The 22,229-nt window shown below is 42.2% G+C and overlaps 1 protein-coding gene across 3 annotated transcripts in view; it reads right to left on the reverse strand.

The window, feature by feature from the left end:
* Window positions 1–505: 505 nt before the first annotated feature.
* The window catches only part of nckap1 (NCK-associated protein 1), a 33,271-nt gene continuing 11,547 nt past the window's right edge, over window positions 506–22,229 (reverse strand). Inside the window, exons 2-31 of one of the 3 annotated variants that reach the window (XM_033980024.2) lie at window positions 21,318–21,428; window positions 17,995–18,081; window positions 16,780–16,836; window positions 16,410–16,552; window positions 16,160–16,250; window positions 15,480–15,617; window positions 15,074–15,122; window positions 14,573–14,729; window positions 13,313–13,369; window positions 13,099–13,195; window positions 12,147–12,253; window positions 11,921–12,053; window positions 10,474–10,555; window positions 10,335–10,393; window positions 10,112–10,257; window positions 9,826–9,958; window positions 9,634–9,753; window positions 9,064–9,203; window positions 8,843–8,974; window positions 8,291–8,509; window positions 6,508–6,638; window positions 6,270–6,367; window positions 5,765–5,858; window positions 4,732–4,814; window positions 4,576–4,656; window positions 4,178–4,271; window positions 3,986–4,102; window positions 3,453–3,562; window positions 2,642–2,731; window positions 506–2,532 (exon numbers count right to left, since the gene is read on the reverse strand). In XM_033980024.2, coding sequence (XP_033835915.1) covers window positions 2,416–2,532; window positions 2,642–2,731; window positions 3,453–3,562; window positions 3,986–4,102; window positions 4,178–4,271; window positions 4,576–4,656; window positions 4,732–4,814; window positions 5,765–5,858; window positions 6,270–6,367; window positions 6,508–6,638; window positions 8,291–8,509; window positions 8,843–8,974; window positions 9,064–9,203; window positions 9,634–9,753; window positions 9,826–9,958; window positions 10,112–10,257; window positions 10,335–10,393; window positions 10,474–10,555; window positions 11,921–12,053; window positions 12,147–12,253; window positions 13,099–13,195; window positions 13,313–13,369; window positions 14,573–14,729; window positions 15,074–15,122; window positions 15,480–15,617; window positions 16,160–16,250; window positions 16,410–16,552; window positions 16,780–16,836; window positions 17,995–18,081; window positions 21,318–21,428 — 3,273 coding nt within the window. In that variant the 3' untranslated portion in view covers window positions 506–2,415. Of the gene's footprint in view, window positions 2,533–2,641; window positions 2,732–3,452; window positions 3,563–3,985; window positions 4,103–4,177; window positions 4,272–4,575; window positions 4,657–4,731; window positions 4,815–5,764; window positions 5,859–6,269; window positions 6,368–6,507; window positions 6,639–8,290; window positions 8,510–8,842; window positions 8,975–9,063; window positions 9,204–9,633; window positions 9,754–9,825; window positions 9,959–10,111; window positions 10,258–10,334; window positions 10,394–10,473; window positions 10,556–11,920; window positions 12,054–12,146; window positions 12,254–13,098; window positions 13,196–13,312; window positions 13,370–14,572; window positions 14,730–15,073; window positions 15,123–15,479; window positions 15,618–16,159; window positions 16,251–16,409; window positions 16,553–16,779; window positions 16,837–17,994; window positions 18,088–19,174; window positions 19,237–21,317; window positions 21,429–22,229 lie in introns of those variants that run through there. The other 2 variants (XM_033980023.2, XM_055227081.1) reach the window with 2 other exon arrangements.

Consider the following 22,229-nt stretch of genomic DNA (forward strand, 5'->3'; position numbering starts at 1 on the left):
GTGTGAACTGAATCTGTTAGAGGAGAAAGTCAGAAAAACTAAAGAACATTTATAAAAACACTACAAACGCACAGCTCGTCTTAATGTTCCGCACTGTTTTGGTGTGGGGTTTTTTACCATGTTTTCTGCCTGTGAAGCTCTTTGGAAAAACTGCTTCTGTAAATGTGCCATAGAAATAAAACTGACAAAAATGTGATGAAGCTGAAGGGGTCAAAGGTCACATTTTTATACAGCACTTTTCCACCTTCAACTCCAGGCAGATTTTTTTTTTCTACCTGCTTGTCTCTAAACGGTCTGACGTGTCTTGCCCAAGGACACAACACCACAATTCATCTGTGGGAGCTGGAATCTGACAGCTCAACCAAAGATGTTCACGTCAAGGGCAGTGTTTGAACCCCCAACCTTCACATCAGTGGGTAATGCTCTACCACCTGAGCTCCTGTCGCCCCCTACTGTCCGCACACTGTATTGTGACCTCAGTTTGTACAAAGTGCCTTCACTCTTGGTCTGACACAGCCTTTTATTTGATTCAGTTCAATTACACAGGAGTCACAGAAACTAGAAAATGAGCACGTCTCTGTGGACCAGCTCCAGCGTCCCACGGGACACATGCAGCTGGACACTCGCTGGACACTCGCACTTACACTGAAGTCAAAGGAAACATCTGCACCCTTCAGGATTTAAGTTAAGGTGAAATATACAGTAAATACAGATGCAGTTTGGATCATTTATTAGAGTTATTCAACAAACCTGGACCATGTGATGTGTTACGTAAGTAAAAGAACAGATACTGGAGCAAAAAATAAAAGAGTAAAAGCATCACATGAAAAAAATCTTAGTATTAAAGTACTTAAAGAGTAAAAAGTTAAAGTATTTTGCAGATTTTGAGTCTTATGAAGATGCAAATGTGGCAATCTTGACAAAGATTTGAGCTGAATTTTGTTGAATTGATCATTTTTTCAGTTTTTATTTGTATATTTTTTACATTTTATTATTTGTATTTCTTTCTTTTTTTTCAAATTCTAAACGTGTTAAAAATAAACACTCAGCCTTTTCAGCGGGTCTCACACAATAAGAAAAATACTTTTACTTTTCAGTCCTGTTCAAAAATGTAGTGGAGTAGAAAGTACAGATACTGCTCTCAAATGTAGTGACATAGTAGTAGTAGTAGTAGTAGTGACGTAGTAATAGTAGTAGTGATATCCACTTTAAAATGACTCAAGTGCAGTGTTAGGCGTCTGTACTTTACTACTTGTCTATGAATTCCTCTAGAACATGGAAATTTGGATCTAGATTTAAACACGGGGATAAAATAACTCTACACGAGCCCAGGCAGAGTGAATATCTTACATAATATTCATGTTATTTGGGGATAAAATAACTCTACACTGGTCCAGGCAGAGCGAATATCTTGAAACCAAAACATGTGGTAATCCGGGAGGGTGCAAATCCAAACATCACTGTGCAGACGCCATGTTTACAGCTGTACATTAATGTCATTTATGTTTGGCAAATGGTAAAAATAAAAAATAAAAACATTGAGAACAGTCACATCAAAGCAAACTTCTATCTTACCCACGAAAAGAGTTCATGTTACGGCTAGCAAGAAAAACACCACTGTTATACAAATGCACTCGGAACAAAATGGAGGAATATTAGCGTTAAAAGGGTTTAAACGAAGAGATGCCCATGGAATCAGCTCGTGTGTGTCGTCATCCAGACACGTGCCACCCGTCGTCAGTAAAACAGTCCCTCTCTGTGGCATTCACTTCTGTCAACACAAAGTTATTAGAGCCACAGTTATAGATCTATAATTATAAATATACCACATTTATATGGTTTAGATTGTGCTCCTGCCGCGTCGCAGTGGTCCCAGGAAACAGCCGGGTGAATCTGTCGGAGGTTTGGGTTCTTGGTTTGGTCTGAGGTTGTGGGTCGCGGTGCGTTTGGGCGTTTTAGTGTTTCGTGTTAGTGTTTAGCTGCATTCTGGATAAACTTTCTCTCTTAAAATCCAAACGTCTCGGACACAAACTCGCGGAAGTAGTGGAAAGTTTGTGACGTCATGACAATTGTACGTTAGCTTCTCAAAAAAAATACTTAAGACGATTATTATGTTGTTTAAAGGTCCGATGTTACACCAAAATGGAGTTGTGTGAGGTTTAAGTCGTGTTATAATGACGTTAGCTCATCAAAAAACACGTCTGGAGGTGTGTTTTGTTTGATTTAGAGAAGAATTCAGCCTAAATCTGCAGGGTGAATGAAACAAAACGCAACTCCAGGGTCTGTTTGTGACGAGGAAACATTAGAACAGATCAGAAAACGGTGTAATATGGGACCTTTAAAATAAACTGTTAGTGTTGGGAGTCACACGGGTGGGGGTGGGGTGTGGGTGGAGTGGGAGGGTGAGGGTCGTGTCTACGCGTTGGCGCTGATGCTCTGCTTGTACACGGCGTGGTAGGCGTTCCGCAGCAGGACGTAGGGGAAGCAGGACTCGAGCAGGTCCATGGTGAGGAAAGGAGATTCCTGCACGATCTGAAACACAAACACGACGTCAGGGCCTTGGCTTCAGCGTGTGCAGATCATTTTGTGTTTGTATAAATGTTCTAAATGTTCTAAATGTTCTAAATGTTCTAAATGTTACCATGTCCAGCAGCAGATAAACAGACTCTCGGTTCCGTGTGGTCATTTTGTCCGTCTCTTGGCCAATCTTCAGTAGACTCGAGGAGGCCAACTGAACACAGAAAAACATGTTATTGATACTTCGCAGCTGATGTCATCCACGTTCTCTGGGGGTGTGATGGAGTTTGTGCTGTTAAACGAGTCTCTCTCAAATAACAAGCTAGCATTAGCATTAGCATTAGCCTACAGCTTCTCAGTGAGTCTCACCTTTTTGTGTAAAATCAAACTCTTAACCAGGACCACGAGCTCAGACTGACCACAGGCTCCTGGACAGGTGCCGTTTGAATCCATTTTGTATCTTTTCTTTGTGTGCTTTGTGTCACCATGGTAACTTTTAAACATTCAGCCATACACATACATGTAGAACACCCCCAGAGTGAACACAAAGAAGTAGCCTTAAGTTGTATTAAATAAAAAATGTGTTTAACTGTCAGAGGTGCATGAGACTCACTAAAGGGACACTGTAACTTTTTCAGGAGGGTGTTCACCAGCTGCATTGCCTTGAATGTTACACACGGCATTAAACTGATTGATTTTGCATTTATTCTAAGTATTTGCAGAAAACATGCATTCTCATTCTGAATGGGCTCGCCTTTCCACAGATCTAATCCTGTATCGTGGGCTGATGATGCCACCTGCTTGTTTCTCTCGACAGATAAGTGTAACACCACACACGAGGCAGACCCTCCACCAGAAAAGTTACATAGTGCACCTTTAAGTGTAATGTTCCTATTTTTGTAATTAAAGTTTTTACTGATTTTTTACAGTTTTACCGCTAGAAACTCCTTAAGTCGGTCCTCGATGCTCCCCTTGTGGATGGTGAAAAGCGCCGCTGCGATCTGGTTAATGGCTTTGGCCAAACAGTGGATGTTGTTGCAGTGGCCTGTAGGGGGCAGTAGAGAAGTGTTCTGTGACATCATCATCATCATCATCATCATCATCATAACACTGGAGGTCAATAACGCTCTTTCCTGCCCTTTAGAGTCACGTGTTCGGCTCAGTTCAAACGGTTCTACTTTTGGATCAGGCCATAATCATAATTAGCAACAGGACGAACCATTTCACGGCAAAATCCACTTCAGGTTTAAAATCAGGTTTTCAGGAGACTGTGACGTGTTAATCTGAACATTTAAGACCAAAGTGACGAGTCTGAAGCAGCAGGTGCAGAGAGAGAGGACAGTTTTTACACAGAGAGTGAACTGGGGTCGATGGAGCTGAAGTGTGTCCGCGAGCACTTCCTGTTTGAACGCGGCGCTAGCGGGTTAGCCCTGTCCATTTATATAAACAGTCCACAGTTGAACCTCACCTTCGATGGCCGGGCTGTACTGGGACATGACGTTGCTCGCCAAAGTCGGGAGAGACACCGCCACAAACACCATGAGCAGACACGCGATCTTATACTCCTCCTCGGGGCTGATGTTCTCTGCAAGTAAAACACGATCCTGAGCGGATTTACACACAGACCAGGGTCCGGTTTTAGCGCCAGGAGGGTCTTTACCGCTCTTCTGTGACGACAGCGCCACCACCAGGGCCGGGTCGATCTCACAGGGCAGGCCGGCGGCAGAGGAGAGCTCGTACACGTTCATGGCCACCTGCACATCCACACCAGTTTAGACATTTACTTTTTAGTTTGTCAGTGTTTGAATTAACAAAGTGTCTGCGGAAAAGAACATTTTAATTTTGTGATGACGTTTACGGCGACGTCAGCTCTCACTGGACACCGCAGTTTTCTAAAGCTCGGACTTTCTAAGGATTTGTTTGTTTTATGAAGTCGTTTTAGATGAATGTTGTGATTTAAAATGTGTAAATTATAACAGAATGATCCACAGAGATGAGAACCACAGAGACACGAGCTCAAAAAGACTGATTTAAACACACAAAAGTCCTGTTTTTTACCTTCATGTCTGTTTCTCTTGGAATGTGGTCTTTGAAATCTTCCACTGAACTGACCAGGAAAGGAATGTGGCAGGATAAGACCTGAAACAGAAACATGTTTGAGTTTGGACAAAATAAAGAGTTTGAATCCATCTGAAAAAGCTGCGTGCGCCTTACGTCTCTGAGCGCCTCCTGAGCCAAAGAACGGAACGACAGAATGACCCCGATGATGGTCATTCTCTTCAAAACACTGTCCACAGCTGGAAAAAAAACACACAGCACGGGTTTATTTATGTATTTACTGGACAGGGACAATGCAGACGTGAGGGAACTAGAATCATAACTCCAGTCTGTGGGTCTGATCGTTCTACTAATGGTGTTTCTTTCAAGAGCGGGATTCAAACCACCAACTTCTGGATCAATGGACAAAGTCTACGGGCCCTGGAGCTAATGCCACGACTAACTCCTGTCCCTGCTTTGGCTTTTCATACACAAAACTGTTTAAAAGCACATCTTTAAAAATAGATTTACAAACACACACACACAGAAAACAATATTTATAGGTCGGAGCTTTTTGTTTTTAACCAGGACTTGATCGTCGAGGTGAAAAGCTTAAACTCTGTCCTGTGCTTTAGTTCAGGTGAGCTCCATATCGACCTTATACATTCTGAAATTATATATATCGCTGAAGTAAATATAGACCATAAACGATGATATTGAAACTAATTTACGCCACTGACAAAACCCCAAGAGCAGATTTAAACCACAAAAACCATTCTAAAGCTACAATATTGTTCAAAATCATGAGCTGCGATAATAAACAGCAGAATTAAACAGTTTAGTCATTAGTTTGAGTCTGTAATGAGTCAGACAAGTTATTAACTCAACTCTTTACATTAAATCTCATCACACAGACAAAAAAAATGTCCCAGTAGTGCAAAGAAGAAGTAACACGATGATGAAACTGACCCATAAAAAGTAGTTTCATCTCATAACTCCATGACAGTAACAGGCTGAGCTCCAACAACCAATACAAATGTTTTCAAAAGACAAATGTATCTTACTGCAAACTAAATCTGATTCCATCTTGATAAAATCCTCTATATTATCATCGCGGCTGGAGGAGCTTCTACTGAGTCTGGCATTTTTGATAATATTGAACTAAACGTATTAAGTTTCACTCACATTACCAGGTGATTCTGACACTTACATGTGAGTTTCTTAAACAGTGCAGCCATGTGCTCTGGTTTGTCAAAGCTGGTCCTCATTTGGGTCAACACCTCCATGTTCTCCACCACAAGTTTCTACAGATTCATCGAGAAAGACAAAGTTATGATCATTTAAAATACACATGAGTCTTATACACGACCGATCCGACGTTTGGACACATCCCCTGATAGTTTCATCTTTATTTCTGTGGTTATTTCCATCTCAGATTCTCACTGATGCATCAAAACTATGGATATATATATATAGAACGTAGCAAACAAAAAATAAACTCAAAATGACTCTTGTTTTAGATTAGAAATACAAAAATGGCCACATTTCTTGACCTTTTTCCATATTTCTTACGTCATATATTCGATGTCTGTTTATAAAATGTAGTAAAGAAAAAAAACTCTGACCGGGCATGTGTCCAAACTTTAACTGTTGTGTCTGTGTCTGTGCTTGTGCTTGTGCTTGTGCTTGTGTGTTTGTGTGCTTGTGCTTCAGACCTTCAGCTCAGCCACTTGAGACGAGATGTGCCACATGAGACTTTCACTCAGGAACTTCATCCCGTACGGCCCCAGGAGCTCGGACAAGGAACGCATCTCTGAGAAGAGAAAGAGAGGAGGAGGTGAGGAGGAGGAGAGGAGGAGGTGAGGAGGATATGAATGATGTGAGAAAATAAGGAGGTGAAGGATGTGAAGATGTGAAGGAGGTGCATGTTTGAGCTGGAGGCTCTCCTCTTACCAGAGATGTCTGAATACTCCTCTGCGTTGAAGGTGAGTTCGTTTTCCGTGGGCAGATTCACAAAGGCCTTCATGGCGGGAAAGTAGGCGATGTGTCCGTTACTGACCTGACGCAGTAAAGTCTCCAAGTACCTTTAAAAAAACACAGTGATTCAGAACATCCTCCATTTTGTGTCCAGAGGGTAAAGGTCACTTAAAGGGCTCGTATTGAGTCATTTTATGATCTGTTCTAATGTTTCCTCGTCATAAACAGACCTGGAGTTGTGTTTTGTTTCATTCACACATTTAATTCTTTATTATTAGTCTGTTTTTGATGAAGTAACATTATAACATGAAGTTCACAAGTGTCAGTTTTACAGAACATAGGACCTTTAAAGTATTTCAATAATCAACTTCTGTGCTGCATTTTCATCACATAAATCTTTCTCTTGACGCATAAATTCAACATGACTCTGACTCTCTGAACCATCTGAGGCTGAGAATGATCTTATTTACAGCAGCTGTGTTTCCACCTCCTTATTTTTAATGCACAGTTTGAAGATTTGCATAAGTAACACAAGGTGGAAACGTCAAATATCACATTTAGAGCCCTGGTTGTTGTCGGCCCAAAATCTTCCAGAGATGATGATGGTCAGTGAATGATGAGCCCAGAGACACATCCGCTCTGTCTAATCTGTATCAGAAAGTAACTCAGGGAGCGTTTGACTTCAGAGGTCGTTTTATCTTCAGCAGCTTTAACCTTTACTAAAACTTATCTGTAGAATTATTACAGTTTAAACAAGAGGCTAAGTTTTAAACATGACAGAAATGTGAGCAGCAAACGGCTAAATAAAGTGAGTCTCTGGCCAAACCAAACCACGGTGCACAGTGCGCCCTCTGTAGGATCATCACGAAAGTCAAACCTGTCCTGTCACAGCATCATTTTGAGATTTTAATTCATGCTTTTATCACCAATCGTTTGGATTATTGTAATGCTCTTTATACTGGTCTGAACCAAACTTCTCTCGCACGTCTCCAACTTGTTCAAAACGCAGCTGCTCGTCTTTTAACTGGTACAAAAAAACGGGAACACATTACACCTGTTTTGATGTCCCTACATTGGTTCCTGTCTCTTATCGTATTGATTTTAAAATTATTTTATTTGTCTTTAAATGCCTCCACGGCCTCGCTGCACAATATCTGTCCGACCTGCTTCATCCCTCTGCTCCTGCTCGCTCAGGTCTGCAGATCTTTTACTGTTAGTCGTCCCAAAAATGAGGAGGAAACTTCGAGGGGACCTTCTCTGTGGCTGGTCCTAAACTGTGGAACGCTGCACCTTAGACAGGCTGAGTCACTATCTACTTTTAAATCAGCTCTTAAAACGCACTTTTTCTCTTTAGCTTTTGATTGATATGTTGACTTTTATAGTGTACAGTTTGTAGTTATTTATTTGTATGTCTGTCATTTATCTGTGTTTTTAAAGTGCCTGTTGTGTCCTGCACTCTGGTCAAACTGTTGTTTTTAAAGTGCATTAGAAATAAAGTTGGATTGGATTATCAGTGTCATGACAGGAGCGTCGTCTCATTATGCGCTCGAACGATTTGATGCAAACGGGGATACAGTCTCATTTGTTGAGCTCTTTTCTAATTTTATATGAGTGAAATGCCGTGAATGACAAACATAATAAACTGTGTAGGAGGTTGTGTTCTTATGTTCTTATATTTGTTCTTATATTTGTAATCACATTCACAGATTTAACCTCGTGTGTTCAGGGGAGCAGGGGTCACACACGTGCTCAGTCGTACCAGTTGGTGTAGAGGCTGGTGATGGTGGGCTCTCCGTGACTGTCCAGGTGCTGGGTTTGCTGCAGCAGGACGTTGTTGAAGACTCTGGTGATGTCGATGGTCACGTAGTTCTCGATGGACTGGAGCACGGTCATGTACGCTCGCACACTGGTCAGCAGCTCACTGGGCTTGGCTATTTCCTGAGTGGCCTGGTTGTACATGGTCATGCCCACTATCGACCTGCAAAGAACAGAACGTGTGTGAGAGCTTCTCCAACTAGACTAGGACTGGACTGAAAACACCTCTTCTCCCTGGTATTTAACACTACACAGGATAAACAGGTGTTGTATTGTTCTTTTCCCATGTATCGTGTATCTGTTTTTTTTCCTGAAGCACAGGTCAGCTGACATTAAATGTGTTATAGAAATAAAGTTGAACCGAATTAATAACAAATGCCTTTTAAACTTGTAACCATAGACCTAAATCTTGAGAAATCTTCTTGAACTTGAATCTTTGAACTTTTGTCATAAAATACATTATATAGACACAATTTTGCTGCAATAAAATTCTTACTTAGTGAAGCGGATCTCCAGGTGCGAGGTCAGGTACTCTCTGGGGGTGAAGGTGTGCTCCCACACCACCAGGTTTGGCACGTAGTTAATGGAGAAACAGAGCTCGGACAGCGCAGTGTGGAGTTTGTCCAAACTGCACAGACGAAGAGAAATAATTAAAGACACAGCAAAAAAAAAAAAAAATCTTTTTGGCTTGAGGAAGAGGAAGAGGAAGAGGATTACTTTGTGACCAGCAGGCGGTTCTTCCTCATGCTCTCGACCCCAGGCTTCTCCCGCTCGGGCTCGCCTTTCTTTCCTGTTGCCTTCTTGCTCTTTTTGTTCACTGCTTGGCTAATGGTTTTCGCACAGTGCTTTGGAAGGAGCTAAAAAAAAAAACACAAAAAACCCCACTTTGTATCCACAATAGGCAGTTGACAGAAATTTGAGGGCCCAGGGCAGGAGGATCAATTGCCCCTCCCACCGTCTCTAATATGAGATGATTCTGGACCCTTAAGACCCTGGGGCCTGGGACAACAGAGCCCTTTGTCCCCCCGTCCTCTCCCCTGGGCAGCAATCACATACAGCAGTTATTAAAATAAGACGTGAATTAACCTCAACAACGTCACATCAGACTGAAATCTAAAGCCCACACGTCACATAAACTCCATTTAATCTAACTGAACCTTCATGTCAACATCACCATCTCTTATGTCTCAGAGCTCATTTGCGTTTGGTGTAAAATTATAAAACTCAGGTCAAAGCTGCAGAAGAGACTCTGAGATTTAAAGCTGATCAGAGGTGAAGCGCTCGTACCTGGTCGCTGAGAGTACACTGCTCTGTGCAGATGTCTGTGATCAGGTTTCGAGCTTGTTTAGCCATTTCATCCAGAAACATGTTACACAGAGACAGGCTCCGATCCCCGATGTGATGACGCTGAGGATAAAGGATAAAACGATGAAAGAACAGCTCCGTCACATGAGACGCTTGAGCTTAAAGCAGCCTCACCTCCTCAGGACAGAGCTCATGTGTGCAGGACATGAAGTGTGTGCACAGCAGAGGGAAGCAGATGGAGTGACGGCTCTGAGACGGCAGCTCCAAACACTGCTGGAACATCTTTTCAAAAGCACGGCTGTAGAAACTAAACCACAACACAAATAAAAATAAATAAATCACAGCTCGGAATGGAATTATTTTTAGATTCAGATAAAATGTTAGATCTTTAATGTTCATTTTGCTCCATTTAAAACCTGCTTACAAGCCAAAAGAGGAATCAGATGAAGCAACGTCTTACCAGAAGATTGACAGGTCTGACGTCTCCACCAGCATCTCCACGAGCGAGTCCACCATCTTAGTGTGGAAGATAATAGTGTTCATCATTTTGCCCAGCTCCTTGTGGTCAGCGATGCCCAGACTCGCTTTAGAGACGCTCGTGTAAGCCTGGAGAGGACAATAACGTGAGACAGTTTCACTTTGACAGAGCGGAGTAATGAACAGAGCACTGAGAAGGCGTTTACCTGCAGTCTAAACCAGTCCAGTCTCATGCCTCTGAAGTCAAACACCTCTCCGTCCTCCACTGTAAAAGAACGCATTTGGATCATCGCTCGGCTCCATGTCAGACTGGAGGAGGTGCAGGAGGAGGTGCAGGGGACTCACCTTGTTTAACACTGAGAGACGTCATAGTGTTGACAAATGAAGACATGATGATAGACTCATCCTCAGGACACACAGACAGGTTCTGCAAAGTCCACACAGGTCTTAGTTAGTCTTTTACTCATCGTGTTTTTAATCATTTTGCATCAGGATCCTCTTTTCTGCTGTTCTCCCTCTCGTCTCCCCCCGTCCCTCCTCGTCTCTCCTCCACCTGGGCGTGGTCTTACCAGCTCTGACAGTGTCGCACCTGAGTCCAATGTCCCTCATTTCCTGCAGTATAAGACGCCTGTTTTTTCATTCACTTATCTCCAGTTTGTCGTGGATACTTCTGTAGTTTGTAGATGTGTTTGGTTTCACAGACAAGTTCACTTTTTCAGTGTTTTTGTGCTTCAATGGTTTTGTTCTGCATCCAGGTGCCTCTGTCGTTATTTTTAGAAGCTGCTTGCCTGTCCCCCCCCGTCTGTGCCCTGTCTGTCATCTGAAATAGTCCCTCCAAAAGTCATTGTGCACGGTCAAGCAATCCGAAACGTCTCTGAGTATAAATACCTTGGCATTACACTGGATCCTACACTAAATTTTAAAAAACATGTAAAACAAATGTGCCATAGCCTGAAATATGATATAAAAACCTTCAAAAGTATAAGAAACTCATTAACCCTGGAAGCATCACATACATTTTTCAACACCGTGATTATGTCCCGGTTCCATTACTGTAAACTCTGCTGGTCACAAACAGAAAACCTTGACGCCACCACCACTGCCACATCCTACAGAAATATAAACTGTTGAACTTGGACAATTTACAAAAGCAAGCGTCTCTCCGGCTGGTCCACAAAGTACTAAATAATCCAGCCCCTACACCGTCAGACACTTGGTCCAGCGCATCCACCGTCTCCTCCAGAACCACACGAGCCTCCACCACCGGACAATGTAACATCCCAAAACGGAAAACTGCTTTTGCACAAACAGCCTTCTCCTACAACGCAATAAAACAACGGAACAACCTCCAACCTGAAATAAGAACGACCACAAACCAAACTACATCCTCCTCAGAACTAATAAAACGGCTTTGGGACAATTACACTTGCCAGCACTGAGTTTTTTATTGTGTTTTAAATGTAATATGTAAAGTGTGTGATGTATTTTAAGTGTGGTAATGTGTGTGTGTCAGAGTCTGAACTGGATGAATGACTGAGGCGTGCGAATGTGCAGAGAAACTATAAGTTCTTATCTGTTTTTTATTATTATTGTAATTACTGTAAAAAAAATTATCTACTTAGCTATAATCTGGTGCAGAACATCTCTGTTTTATGCTTAATATCTCTGTACATTGTCCCTTAAATAAAGACTAAACTAAACTAAACTCACCTGGCCCATAAACAGTTGCACTTCTTAGCTGTGATGACACTTTTGACTCTGTGGCTTTTCTTCTCAGTCAAATAAACTTTACCTGGACCAGTTCGTTGAGCACCACAGCGTCAAACCCCGACAGATACTGCACGTAGTAGCGCTGCATGACGGGGCCGTATTTCCGGACGTGAGCTCGAAGTTCCTCCATGTAGAAAATCAACTCTGCGATGTGCCTGTCCACCGCAACAAAAGGAAACGGCAGAAAACGGTGATTAAAAACATGAAACTAACCCCCCGCTGCGTCCAGACCAGTGTGAGGTCCATACTTGTCTATGAAGTCATCTGTGCTTTTCTTCTGGATATTGTCTGCATGTCGAAGCAGCCAAATGATCTCATCACGAGCAAACGACAAGGCCATGAACACAAACAGAGCCTGAAAGTAACAACAGAAGAGTGAATGGAACAGGAATAACCAGAGAATCAACAGCTGAAGTCTACAGGACGAGTGGATGAGACGAGTGAGTCAGTCTGGACATATCAGCTCGAATCTCTGACACTCATGGATCATTACGTTATAATTTACACATTTTAAATATTCATCTAAAACCAAAAACAGAAACAAATCTGCTGAATTCTGTGTTAGAAAACTGTGGTGTCCAATGGAGCTGACATCACCGGAAACGTCATCACAGTGCTGGATAAAACCAGTTCTAAACATAAATTATAGCTTCAATCAAGAAGCAGATTGTGAAGAAAAGTTCAAACAAAAAATTACAGGAAGTAGATGTTTTACTCTAAACTGTCCATTTCCCGTCATTTGGAGCTAAACAGAGTCTGGAGCTTCAAACACTGGGAGAATTCTGTCCAAATGTTTGACATGATTTACACGCAGGAAAGATTTGATACTTTAATCTACACAGAAATCATAATTTGACAAATGACATTAAAAGAAAACACCTTTTAAATATTGCTCAGAGGAGTTTTGGCACAGACCACATGGAACAGTTATGGAATTGTCATGATTTACACCAGGAAGAACAATTTGAAAACTAAAAAAATGGCCAATCTGGGAAAAAATGTAAACATTTTTGTAACATCTTAAATATAATGATCTTAACTGTAAAATATATAATCCAACCTGTCATCCTCATATTTTTTATTAGATCTCACTGTATTAGAGCATCTGCCTTTGACCCAGACTCACTTTAGCTCCTCCCATCTGTATTAAATATGACCGACTTATAGAATGATGTGATGTAGTTTGAAACAAAGCCGTACCTTTGGCCCCAGGAGTCCGGGTTGGTCGGCGAGGACAGTGGCGAGCTCCTTCAGGGCCGATCGGAGAAACTTACGCCTCTCTCTGTGCATGGAGCCTCTGCAGGACATGAACATAAAACCATCAGGAAAGAAGGAGAAATGAAAGAAGATGAAACTATGGAAGGAGGAGAAGGAAGAAAACGCCAAAGTGTAGAAAGAACAGAGTGAAACTTACGCGTGGGACAGGGCCTGTTCTTTGCACTCTCTGATGTCATTGATTCGTTTGTTGTAGCTTTAAAAAGAAGAAGAGAATTTGTCTTTAATGAAAGAGTTGTCCACTCTGTTCCACATGAGTCCAGACCAAACTGAGGTAGTATGAGTTACAAAAGGACGTAAAGACAATAATCGATATTTAACCTGCTGAACATGAGGGTGCAAACATTTTAAAGTATTTTAAATGGTTGTGATGTCCCCGTGTTGGGACAGGTCTACATAGGATGAGTCTGGGAGGGAGTAATATTAATATCAAGGCCAATCCTCCTCATAAAAGCCTGATCTCTGAAGTTACACAGAGTGTCTGCTGTGTCCTTAGGCAAGACACTTGACACACATTGCCTAATATGAAAGTGGTGCTTGAGTGAGAGCTGGTGATGGTCGGCGGGGCCCGTGCTGCAGATTGGCAGCCTCGCTTCTGTCAGTCTGTCCCAGGGCAGCTACAGCTACAAGTATCTTACCATCACCAAGTGTGGAGTGAAAGAATAATGTAAAGACTCTGAGCGTCTGGAAACCTGCTGTACAAGAGTAACTCAGACTGTATTATTATCAAACGTATACACAAGACCAAGTTTAAATCTGTCAACTGGACAAACTGTCGTAGGACTGAAGACGTTTGGCTGCTCGTCCAAGTCTCTTCTTCAGTTCTGGACAGATTACTGCTGGACACTGCCTTATATCTGAGGGGAGGGGCTAACTACACTGAAACTGGAAACACCTATTGTCTCCAGTTTCAACTGAAACCACCCAATTCAACCCTTAACGACCTGCTATTGTCCTCTTTGTTTTGGGTCTGAGGATCGAGTTATAGACGGGGGACAGGTGATGTCTCAGGAAAGACAATCTTTCCTTAAACAGGAATGAGGCCTAACAAAAATATCTTCTTTAACTCTCCTCTCAAACATTTCTTTTCTCTGGCTCAGATCTGAACATCACTCTCTTCAAAGGAGTGGTCAGTGTCTTGAAGACCGTGAGCTTCAGATCTTAGCCAGAGAAAAGAAATGGTCCAACGATTTGTCCAGTTGACAGATTTAAACTTTGTCTTTTGCTGTGGATCACACCTGGACGACTGAAGGACGACACAGACGTCATCAAATGTAGATTGTGGCATTTGCATTGGCTTATTTATGAGACAAGGAAACATCTATCTGTTAATAGAGATATTCCTCTGAAGAACCAGCTAGTTTTACTCAAAAAATAAAATATCTGGAATAATAATTACCCTCGGATGTTGACAAACAGGTCCTCTGCAGCCTTATGGATGTGGAAGACCTCATCTCTGAACAGACACAGACACGTGGAGCTCTGCAAAGCCAGTTTCCACAGAGAGAGCGCCGCCGTGTCACTGTTCAGCACCGAGTGGCACAAGATGAAGCCGACTGCACAAAAACAGAAACGATGAGAAACAGACTAAAGGCCCATAATACACTGATGTGCTAATGTTTCCTGGAGTTGTGTTTTGTTTCATTCACACATGTTTAACACACAAACCCTGTATATTTAGGCTGAATTCTTCTCTCAAACTGAAAAGACTTTGTGTTTTTAAACTCCACACACCTTCATTTCTAGAATCGGATCATTTCAGTCCTGGAGTTGCTGATCTATTACTGAACTAAAGGCAAAAGGAGCTAACGGTGTGGAACTCGACAATCAAACTCTACTTCATGTCAAAATGAGAGAATGATCCAAACATGTTGTTCACACTTTAAACTATTTTACTTACAGACAATCCACTTTTCCATCGCATCCAATGACAGATATTCACAGGGCATCTGAAATTCGAGAAAACCAGAGTGAGAAGTGTGGATTTTGAGTGACAGGGGCCGATCAGCGACTTCTCGTTCAGTAAATGAAGCTGGGACAATTTATTTGGGGCTCAGTGTTTATTGTGGGGACTTTTCTTTGCAAAATTGGGGAAGTTTTTTGACATTTTAACGTAATAATATGAGATTTGAGCTGCAGAGAGTAGAATAAATCACTTCTGTGGCTGTTATTTGTTGCAGCTCAGTTTTATTTAATGAGACTTTCCATTTAAAAGTTGGTTTATTGAGACTATCGTGTATCTCTGTCGTGATATGTCGTGCTTTAAAACGTGTTACGACAGACCTAAGAGATCGCCACAGACTCACCGTGTCGGACTGGGCGGGATTCAACATGGTGGACGGCGCCGAGATGAGCGACAGCAGCTGAGCGTTCCTCCACTGATCAGCTGAAAGGTTCCGTCGTGGATAGACCATCTGTAGACTGATCAGGGCGTCCGACAGAGACTGGAGCAGAGGAGGCGGAGTCAGAGACAGGGACGCGCCGATACGATACTGGTTTCAAATACTGACACCGATACTGAAACATTCACTGGATCGTTTCAGCCGATATTGGACGTAGTCACACGATTTACAGGCTGATTTTGGCTTAAAACGTCTGATAATGTCTGACTTTTTCTTCATCCAAAACTGTTCAGTCGTGATGTGAAGTATAAATAACAGTTACATAACACGACTGGATCTCTGGAATAAGTGAACTGTGTTTTAAGGAAATAAATCTGCCCCTGCTCTGGTATCAGCACATGCCTAAATTAAAAGTATCACTATGTGTAATGCGTAAATATCACTGTTTATCCCCAGTGTCAGGTCACTCAGTTTGTCTCAGTTTGTCCAAAAAGCTGAGGTTTCATTTGCCTGGTGAAATATATAGGTCTTGTTTTTTATTTATCTACAATTCAAACAATGAGTGGTGCTACAGGAAAACACAAAAATGGAAAACAGACAAAACGAAGACATTAAAATAAAGTTATAATGTCCAGTAATCTCACCTTCCCATGTGGAACAAACTCCTCCATCATTTTTTTCAAAGGGTTTTCATAATCCACGATGAGCTGGCCCAGGCGCGGGTACTCTCTGTCACTGCGGACAAAAGAACAGTTCAAACATTATTAGCGTGGCACAGTTCAGAGGGCGTGAGGCTGGTGAAGTTCCACTGTTCTGTAAACGTTTGTTCACGTGTCGCAGCGTCGTTCTGTTACATTTATCCACAGAGTTAGACTCATAAGACGCTGGACTCACCTGGCGCCGTGTGTCATCTCGTGAGCGTAGTTGTAAAGTCCGATGATGGCTTTTCTCTCCTCGATCCGGGAGAGAATGATCATCAGTGTCGTGTAGGTCACCACCAGGTCAAGGTAGTTTTTTGTGAGGTCAAAGTTCACAGTCTAAAAATGCACCAAAGAATATGAATTAAATAAAAAAGGATTCAAGGCTCATCACAAGTAACAACAAAATTATATTTAGAGCATTAAACAGTAGTGTATAGATCATAATTAGGGACTTTAATAATTATCCTGATATAATCGTGATGTTTGTGACACCAGATTCAGTACTGCCCCCTGTCCACCAGGTGGCACAACTCTGCTGTTACTTCAGGTGTGGAGATACTTACAATATCAAAGAAGACTTGGCAGGCATCGATGGTGTTGAGCAGCTCGCAGACATGGTCCTGGAGACATGTACAGAGACAGGTGAGACGCACAGGTGAGACGCACAGGTGAGACACATAGTATCTAATGCCACTATCTTCTAATTGTATTTAGTCATTCTTCATTCACTCCACACTCAGTGTGTGACTCAGGTCAGTCTCTACTGCAGTCACAGCTGCCCTGGGGCAGACTGGCAGCCAGGGCCGGCACAGCCAATACACAGACTAAACAGCAGTGGCAGTTTATATTGGAAATGATGATTGGAATGTTTTTTTTAAAGAAACTAAACGGTGTTTACACTCGTGTGAAGATTCCTCTAAAAGGATCAGATGTGTTATTTCTAGTAGCTAAAAATGTGCTGCCTACATTTGTTTTTGAGTCGTGCATCGGTGTGGACAGCCAAGTGTTTCATATGTGCATTTACGTCACTCGTCTCTGCATCCAAACCTGACAACAAACATCAAAATAGCATGATTCAAAAATCAAACCTGAATCTTTTTGTGTGAAGTGACCAGATTTTGTGCTTGACTTAATGTTCAGTCAAAATGATCTGATGATTATAAATCTGATGTCCAGGCTGTTTCTCTTATGTGACTATAACTTGGGTCACTACTTTGTTCTTCTTGAGGATTATGATTCTGAAGTGAGTGCATCTTTGCTTCAGCATGCACTCACTTCAGAATCATGTTATTTTGATGTTTATTGTCAGGCTTTGGCTGCTCCAATTGAGAATGTTATAACATAAAGACGTGATAAATGTAAGCCCACTGCAGCCAACTGGAACACAATAAAATGCACCAGAAATAAGGAAATAACTGTCTAGAATTTGTTTTTATTTCTCTGGGGGAGCCCCCTCAGACCCTCTTCATCACGTGTTTTTATGCTGAGATCTTGTGACTGTTTTCCCATCTTTTTACAACATGTTGAGATGTTGGCAGCGTTGTCTTAATTTTGTCAGATATGAAAACGTTGCCTCAGAAGTGTTTTGGGCCCAAAGGCTGATTCTGCTCAGGGCCGTGGAGACTTGGGCCGACTCTGCTGACAGAAGCGATGCCGTCAATCTGCACCACCGGCTGACCATCACCAATCACACAGACACACACACAGACACACACACACACAGACACACACACACCACAGCGATAAAAACAGTAACATGCTCCTCTGTGTGTTCTTACTTTGAACTCCATCACATCCACAAAGGTGAAATAGTAAAGCGCCAAGTTCTTCAGAATCTCAGACTTCTCCTTCTGGAGCTGGGCCAACTGTTGCTGTTGAAAGGCCAAACACAACAGTGAGTTTCAGATCAGTGAACGCAGCGCTGCAATGATGAGGAGTCAGTGATGAACAGATCACAGAGTGTACAAGACGATCTGAGCTTTACACAGATCTGTGGAGCGTCCCAACAAAAGCAGAGACTCAGGGAGCAGTGGAACAATTCAGTGTTTTTTTATATCTTTATTTTTACGTCTTTATTTTTGCTACGTTTTATATGCAAAACACAAGACATCAAATATATGAAGTAAGATATATGGAATTATGTAGAAAAGAAAAAAGGTACATAGCTCTACTAATCAAAGGGTGGACACACAAAATATTTAGGAGTTATTTAACTTTTTTCTTTACTACATCATTCAATATTTCTTACTTCATGTATTTGATGTGTTCTGTGTGTTTATAAAATGGAGAACGTAGTAAAAATAAAAACAAAGCGAGTGTGACGTCACCCACAGTGTTTAGCTCCAGTCAAATGAAGCTCATCGAGGCTAGAGCAGTTACAGAGGCTAATCTGGAGCAGAGTTACACATCTGGGATTGCAGCGCCAGTATCATAGCAACCAAAGAGCCAATCAGGAGCGAGGCTGTGGAAGGTAACGCCCCTTTTCTGCCGCACCGCTGGTTTGGCAGGGAGCAGACGTATATGTGGAATATAAGTCACATCTGAGTATATAATTTCACATCTTTGTTACGGTCACACTGACAGACACGTTTTTTCTTCATTTTTATGCGTTTTTTGACTTTTATTGGTGTAAATGTGCAGATTTCACTGATCCACTCCTTCTCTGTTTTTGTTTTACTTTGTGAATCTGTAGAAAAAAAGAAAAGAAGGGTTCAAAAAGACCCGAAAAGATAAACTCACACATTCTTATAGTGAACGTGATCTACTAAACTGCCCACAGAGACGAGGTCATTCAGACGCCCCACTCACCTTTGACCTTTCTAGTCTATGGGACTAAACCAAGCACACGGCACACGGCCAATGAGAGACAAAGAAACCCAGAGGAAGCAGAGCAAAGCCAAAAGCCACAGGGATGGAGCTTAAAAGAAAAATACTTTAGGAACTCAAATACAAACTTACCAAAAAGCACATGTCCGGTACAAGCATCATGTTAGCGTCATGTTAGCGTCATGTTAGCGTCATGCAAAACACAAACAAACAAAAACAGCAGATAATAATAATGTGAGACAATCTGCACACTTCAGGTCAGAGCCAGCCAGCGCTTCAGCAGACACACACACAGACACACACACATACAGACGCACACACAGACACACACACATACAGACACACACACAAACACATACACGCAGACACACACACACAAACACATACCGACGCGCGCACACACACACCCACATACAGACACACCCCAACACATACAGACACACACACACACACATACAGACGCACACACAGACGCGCACAGACACACACACAGACGCACACACACATACAGACACACACACAAACACATACACGCAGACACACACACACGCAGAGGCACAGACACACGCAGACACACACACACAAATTCACGCACACAGACACACGCAGACACACACACAAACACATACACACAGACACACACACACATACACGCAGAGGCACAGACACACGCTGACGCACACACACACAAATTCACGCACACAGACACACGCAGACACACACACATGCGCACACATAGTCACACAGCAGCTACACACAGACACACACAGACGCACACAGACAAATACTTTATACTTTACAGTTTTAATGTCCCGTTTTAGCTCAAACTCAGATAAAGTTCAGGTGTGTTATTCATGAGGAAACCAGTGGAGTTGTCTGTGATTTTTTTTTGTCTGTGGTTTGTTGTTGTCTGTGGTTGGTTGTTGTCTGTGGTTGGTTGTTGTCTGTGGTTGGTTGTTGTCTGTGGTTGGTTGTTGTCTGTGGTTGGTTGTTGTCTGTGGTTGGTTGTTGTCTGTGGTTGGTTGTTGTCTGTGGTTGGTTGTTGTCTGTGGTTGTTGTCTGTGGTTGTTGTCTGTGGTTGTTGTCTGTGGGTGGTTGTTGTCTGTGGGTGGTTGTTGTCTGTGGGTGGTTGTTGTCTGTGGGTGGTTGTTGTCTGTGGGTGGTTGTTGTCTGTGGGTGGTTGTTGTCTGTGGGTGGTTGTTGTCTGTGGGTGGTTGTTGTCTGTGGTTGGTTGTTGTCTGTGGTTGGTTGTTGTCTGTGGTTGGTTGTTGTCTGTGGGTGGTTGTTGTCTGTGGGTGGTTGTTGTCTGTGGGTGGTTGTTGTCTGTGGTTGTTGTCTGTGGTTGTTGTCTGTGGTTGTTGTCTGTGGTTGTTGTCTGTGGTTGTTGTCTGTGGTTGTTGTCTGTGGTTGTTGTCTGTGGTTGTTGTCTGTGGTTGTTGTCTGTGGTTGTTGTCTGTGGTTGTTGTCTGTGGTTTATTTTTGACTCCTGCCTCTTTAGGTCGTCTCTTCAGAGCTCAGTTGCAGTTTGTGATGTCATGTGGTGTATTTACTGCTTCACTCTACAGTGCATCAGCTGTACAGCTCACGTCTATTTACAATATATTTTAAACGTTATAAATCACCACATTATGAATATATTTACATGAAATGTAGATTTTACATATTAAATGTAAAGTCATTGCATCATTAGTTACGACAGAGCTGCACTGGATCAGATCAGAGACATGTGCCATTTACTCTGGAGCCTTAAACGTGAAGCAACACATAAATGTGGAAAAAAAAACATTTATTTTTAAAGGTCTTTACTCAAGGTCGACTTTAAAGGAACAGTTTGTAACTTTCTGAAGGCGGCACCTGCATGATACTATGGAAATGGTTTAGAAAGACTGTACCTGGGACACTGTGGAAGATCATAGACAAAAGAAAAACGTTTCTGTAGAAACAAGCAGGAGGAGGCCTTCCTCCAAGCAAAAACATTTTATTTTACTCTATTTTTGTCTAAAACGTTACATACTGTGGCTTTAAGTCGAGCACTTGACCCAAAGAAAGACAATATTATAATTTATGTGTGAAAAAACAGGAGGCTCCATAACACTGTGGTCTGACGATCTGGTGTTTTCATCCCAAGAACAGTTAAAATATGAATTATTATTATTATTATTATTATTGATTTTCTGTCATTTATGAGGTTCGGTCCCAGGGCAAAATAAAAGTGCGTTTCAGGACAGACACACAGAACATGGTCTAAAGCGCAGATGAGCGTGTCCATACTCACGTTGTTATTGCGCGTTTCCACAGCAGGAAACTTTCTCACTATGAATTTAACGGCAGACTCCAGGTTTTTATCCACCAGATAAGAAGGTTTGGCTTTGGGGTCTCCACACGCCTGGAACAGACAAACACAGAGGGTCAGTGTGAGCATCGACCACAGCACATTCAGAGTGGGTCATGTGATGTAATCATTCAAAATGTGAAGATGCAGATGCCCTGGCAATGGCATAGTTTGTGGTTAATGTCTAGAATTAGAGATTAAATACTATAGTTTAATGTTTTTATGAATCCAGCCTCGTCCAAACACAAACAGAAGGTGCAGAGTGTTAAGGCCACACTGAATGAGCCTGAAACATCAGTGTGAACATGTAGTTTTCTTATAAAACAAACACTAAACAGATTTTGTACAGTTGTGAAAAGTGAAAATATTCTGCTTCCTCCTTCCTCGTGTTACAGGGTTTTCTAAAACGCTCAGAGGTCACAGCCTCAAGTTTCATTTGAAGACTTCATGTTCATGAAAGGCCTGACGACAGAAACATCAAATGAATCTGGAAAGTCTCTGGTCACTGAGGCGATGGTCAGGGGAAATTTATAAAAAGTCAAAAAGGCTCTCACGCTGATGGACTTTCAAACAAGCCTGAACATTTTTCTTTCAAGCTGAAGTCATTTTGAGTAAATATGGACCAAATCCCTGGGACTTGTGCAGTGATGGTGCAGTCTGTCCCTGAGCCTGTGTCCACCTCACTGTGTCGCCTAAACACACCCTCACCATAGGCTGTAATGTGCTCTCCTCAGACGTTTGCATTACTTCTTGCATTAGAGTTAACACCAATGAGGGAATATGTGACACAGCCCCAGCCCCAGCCCCCATGTATCTACATCAATGCATTTTTAACAAATCTGCTCTTGATTGCTA

This window comes from Periophthalmus magnuspinnatus, chromosome 15 (genome assembly GCF_009829125.3).
Source record: "Periophthalmus magnuspinnatus isolate fPerMag1 chromosome 15, fPerMag1.2.pri, whole genome shotgun sequence".
Lineage (NCBI taxonomy): Eukaryota > Metazoa > Chordata > Actinopteri > Gobiiformes > Gobiidae > Periophthalmus > Periophthalmus magnuspinnatus.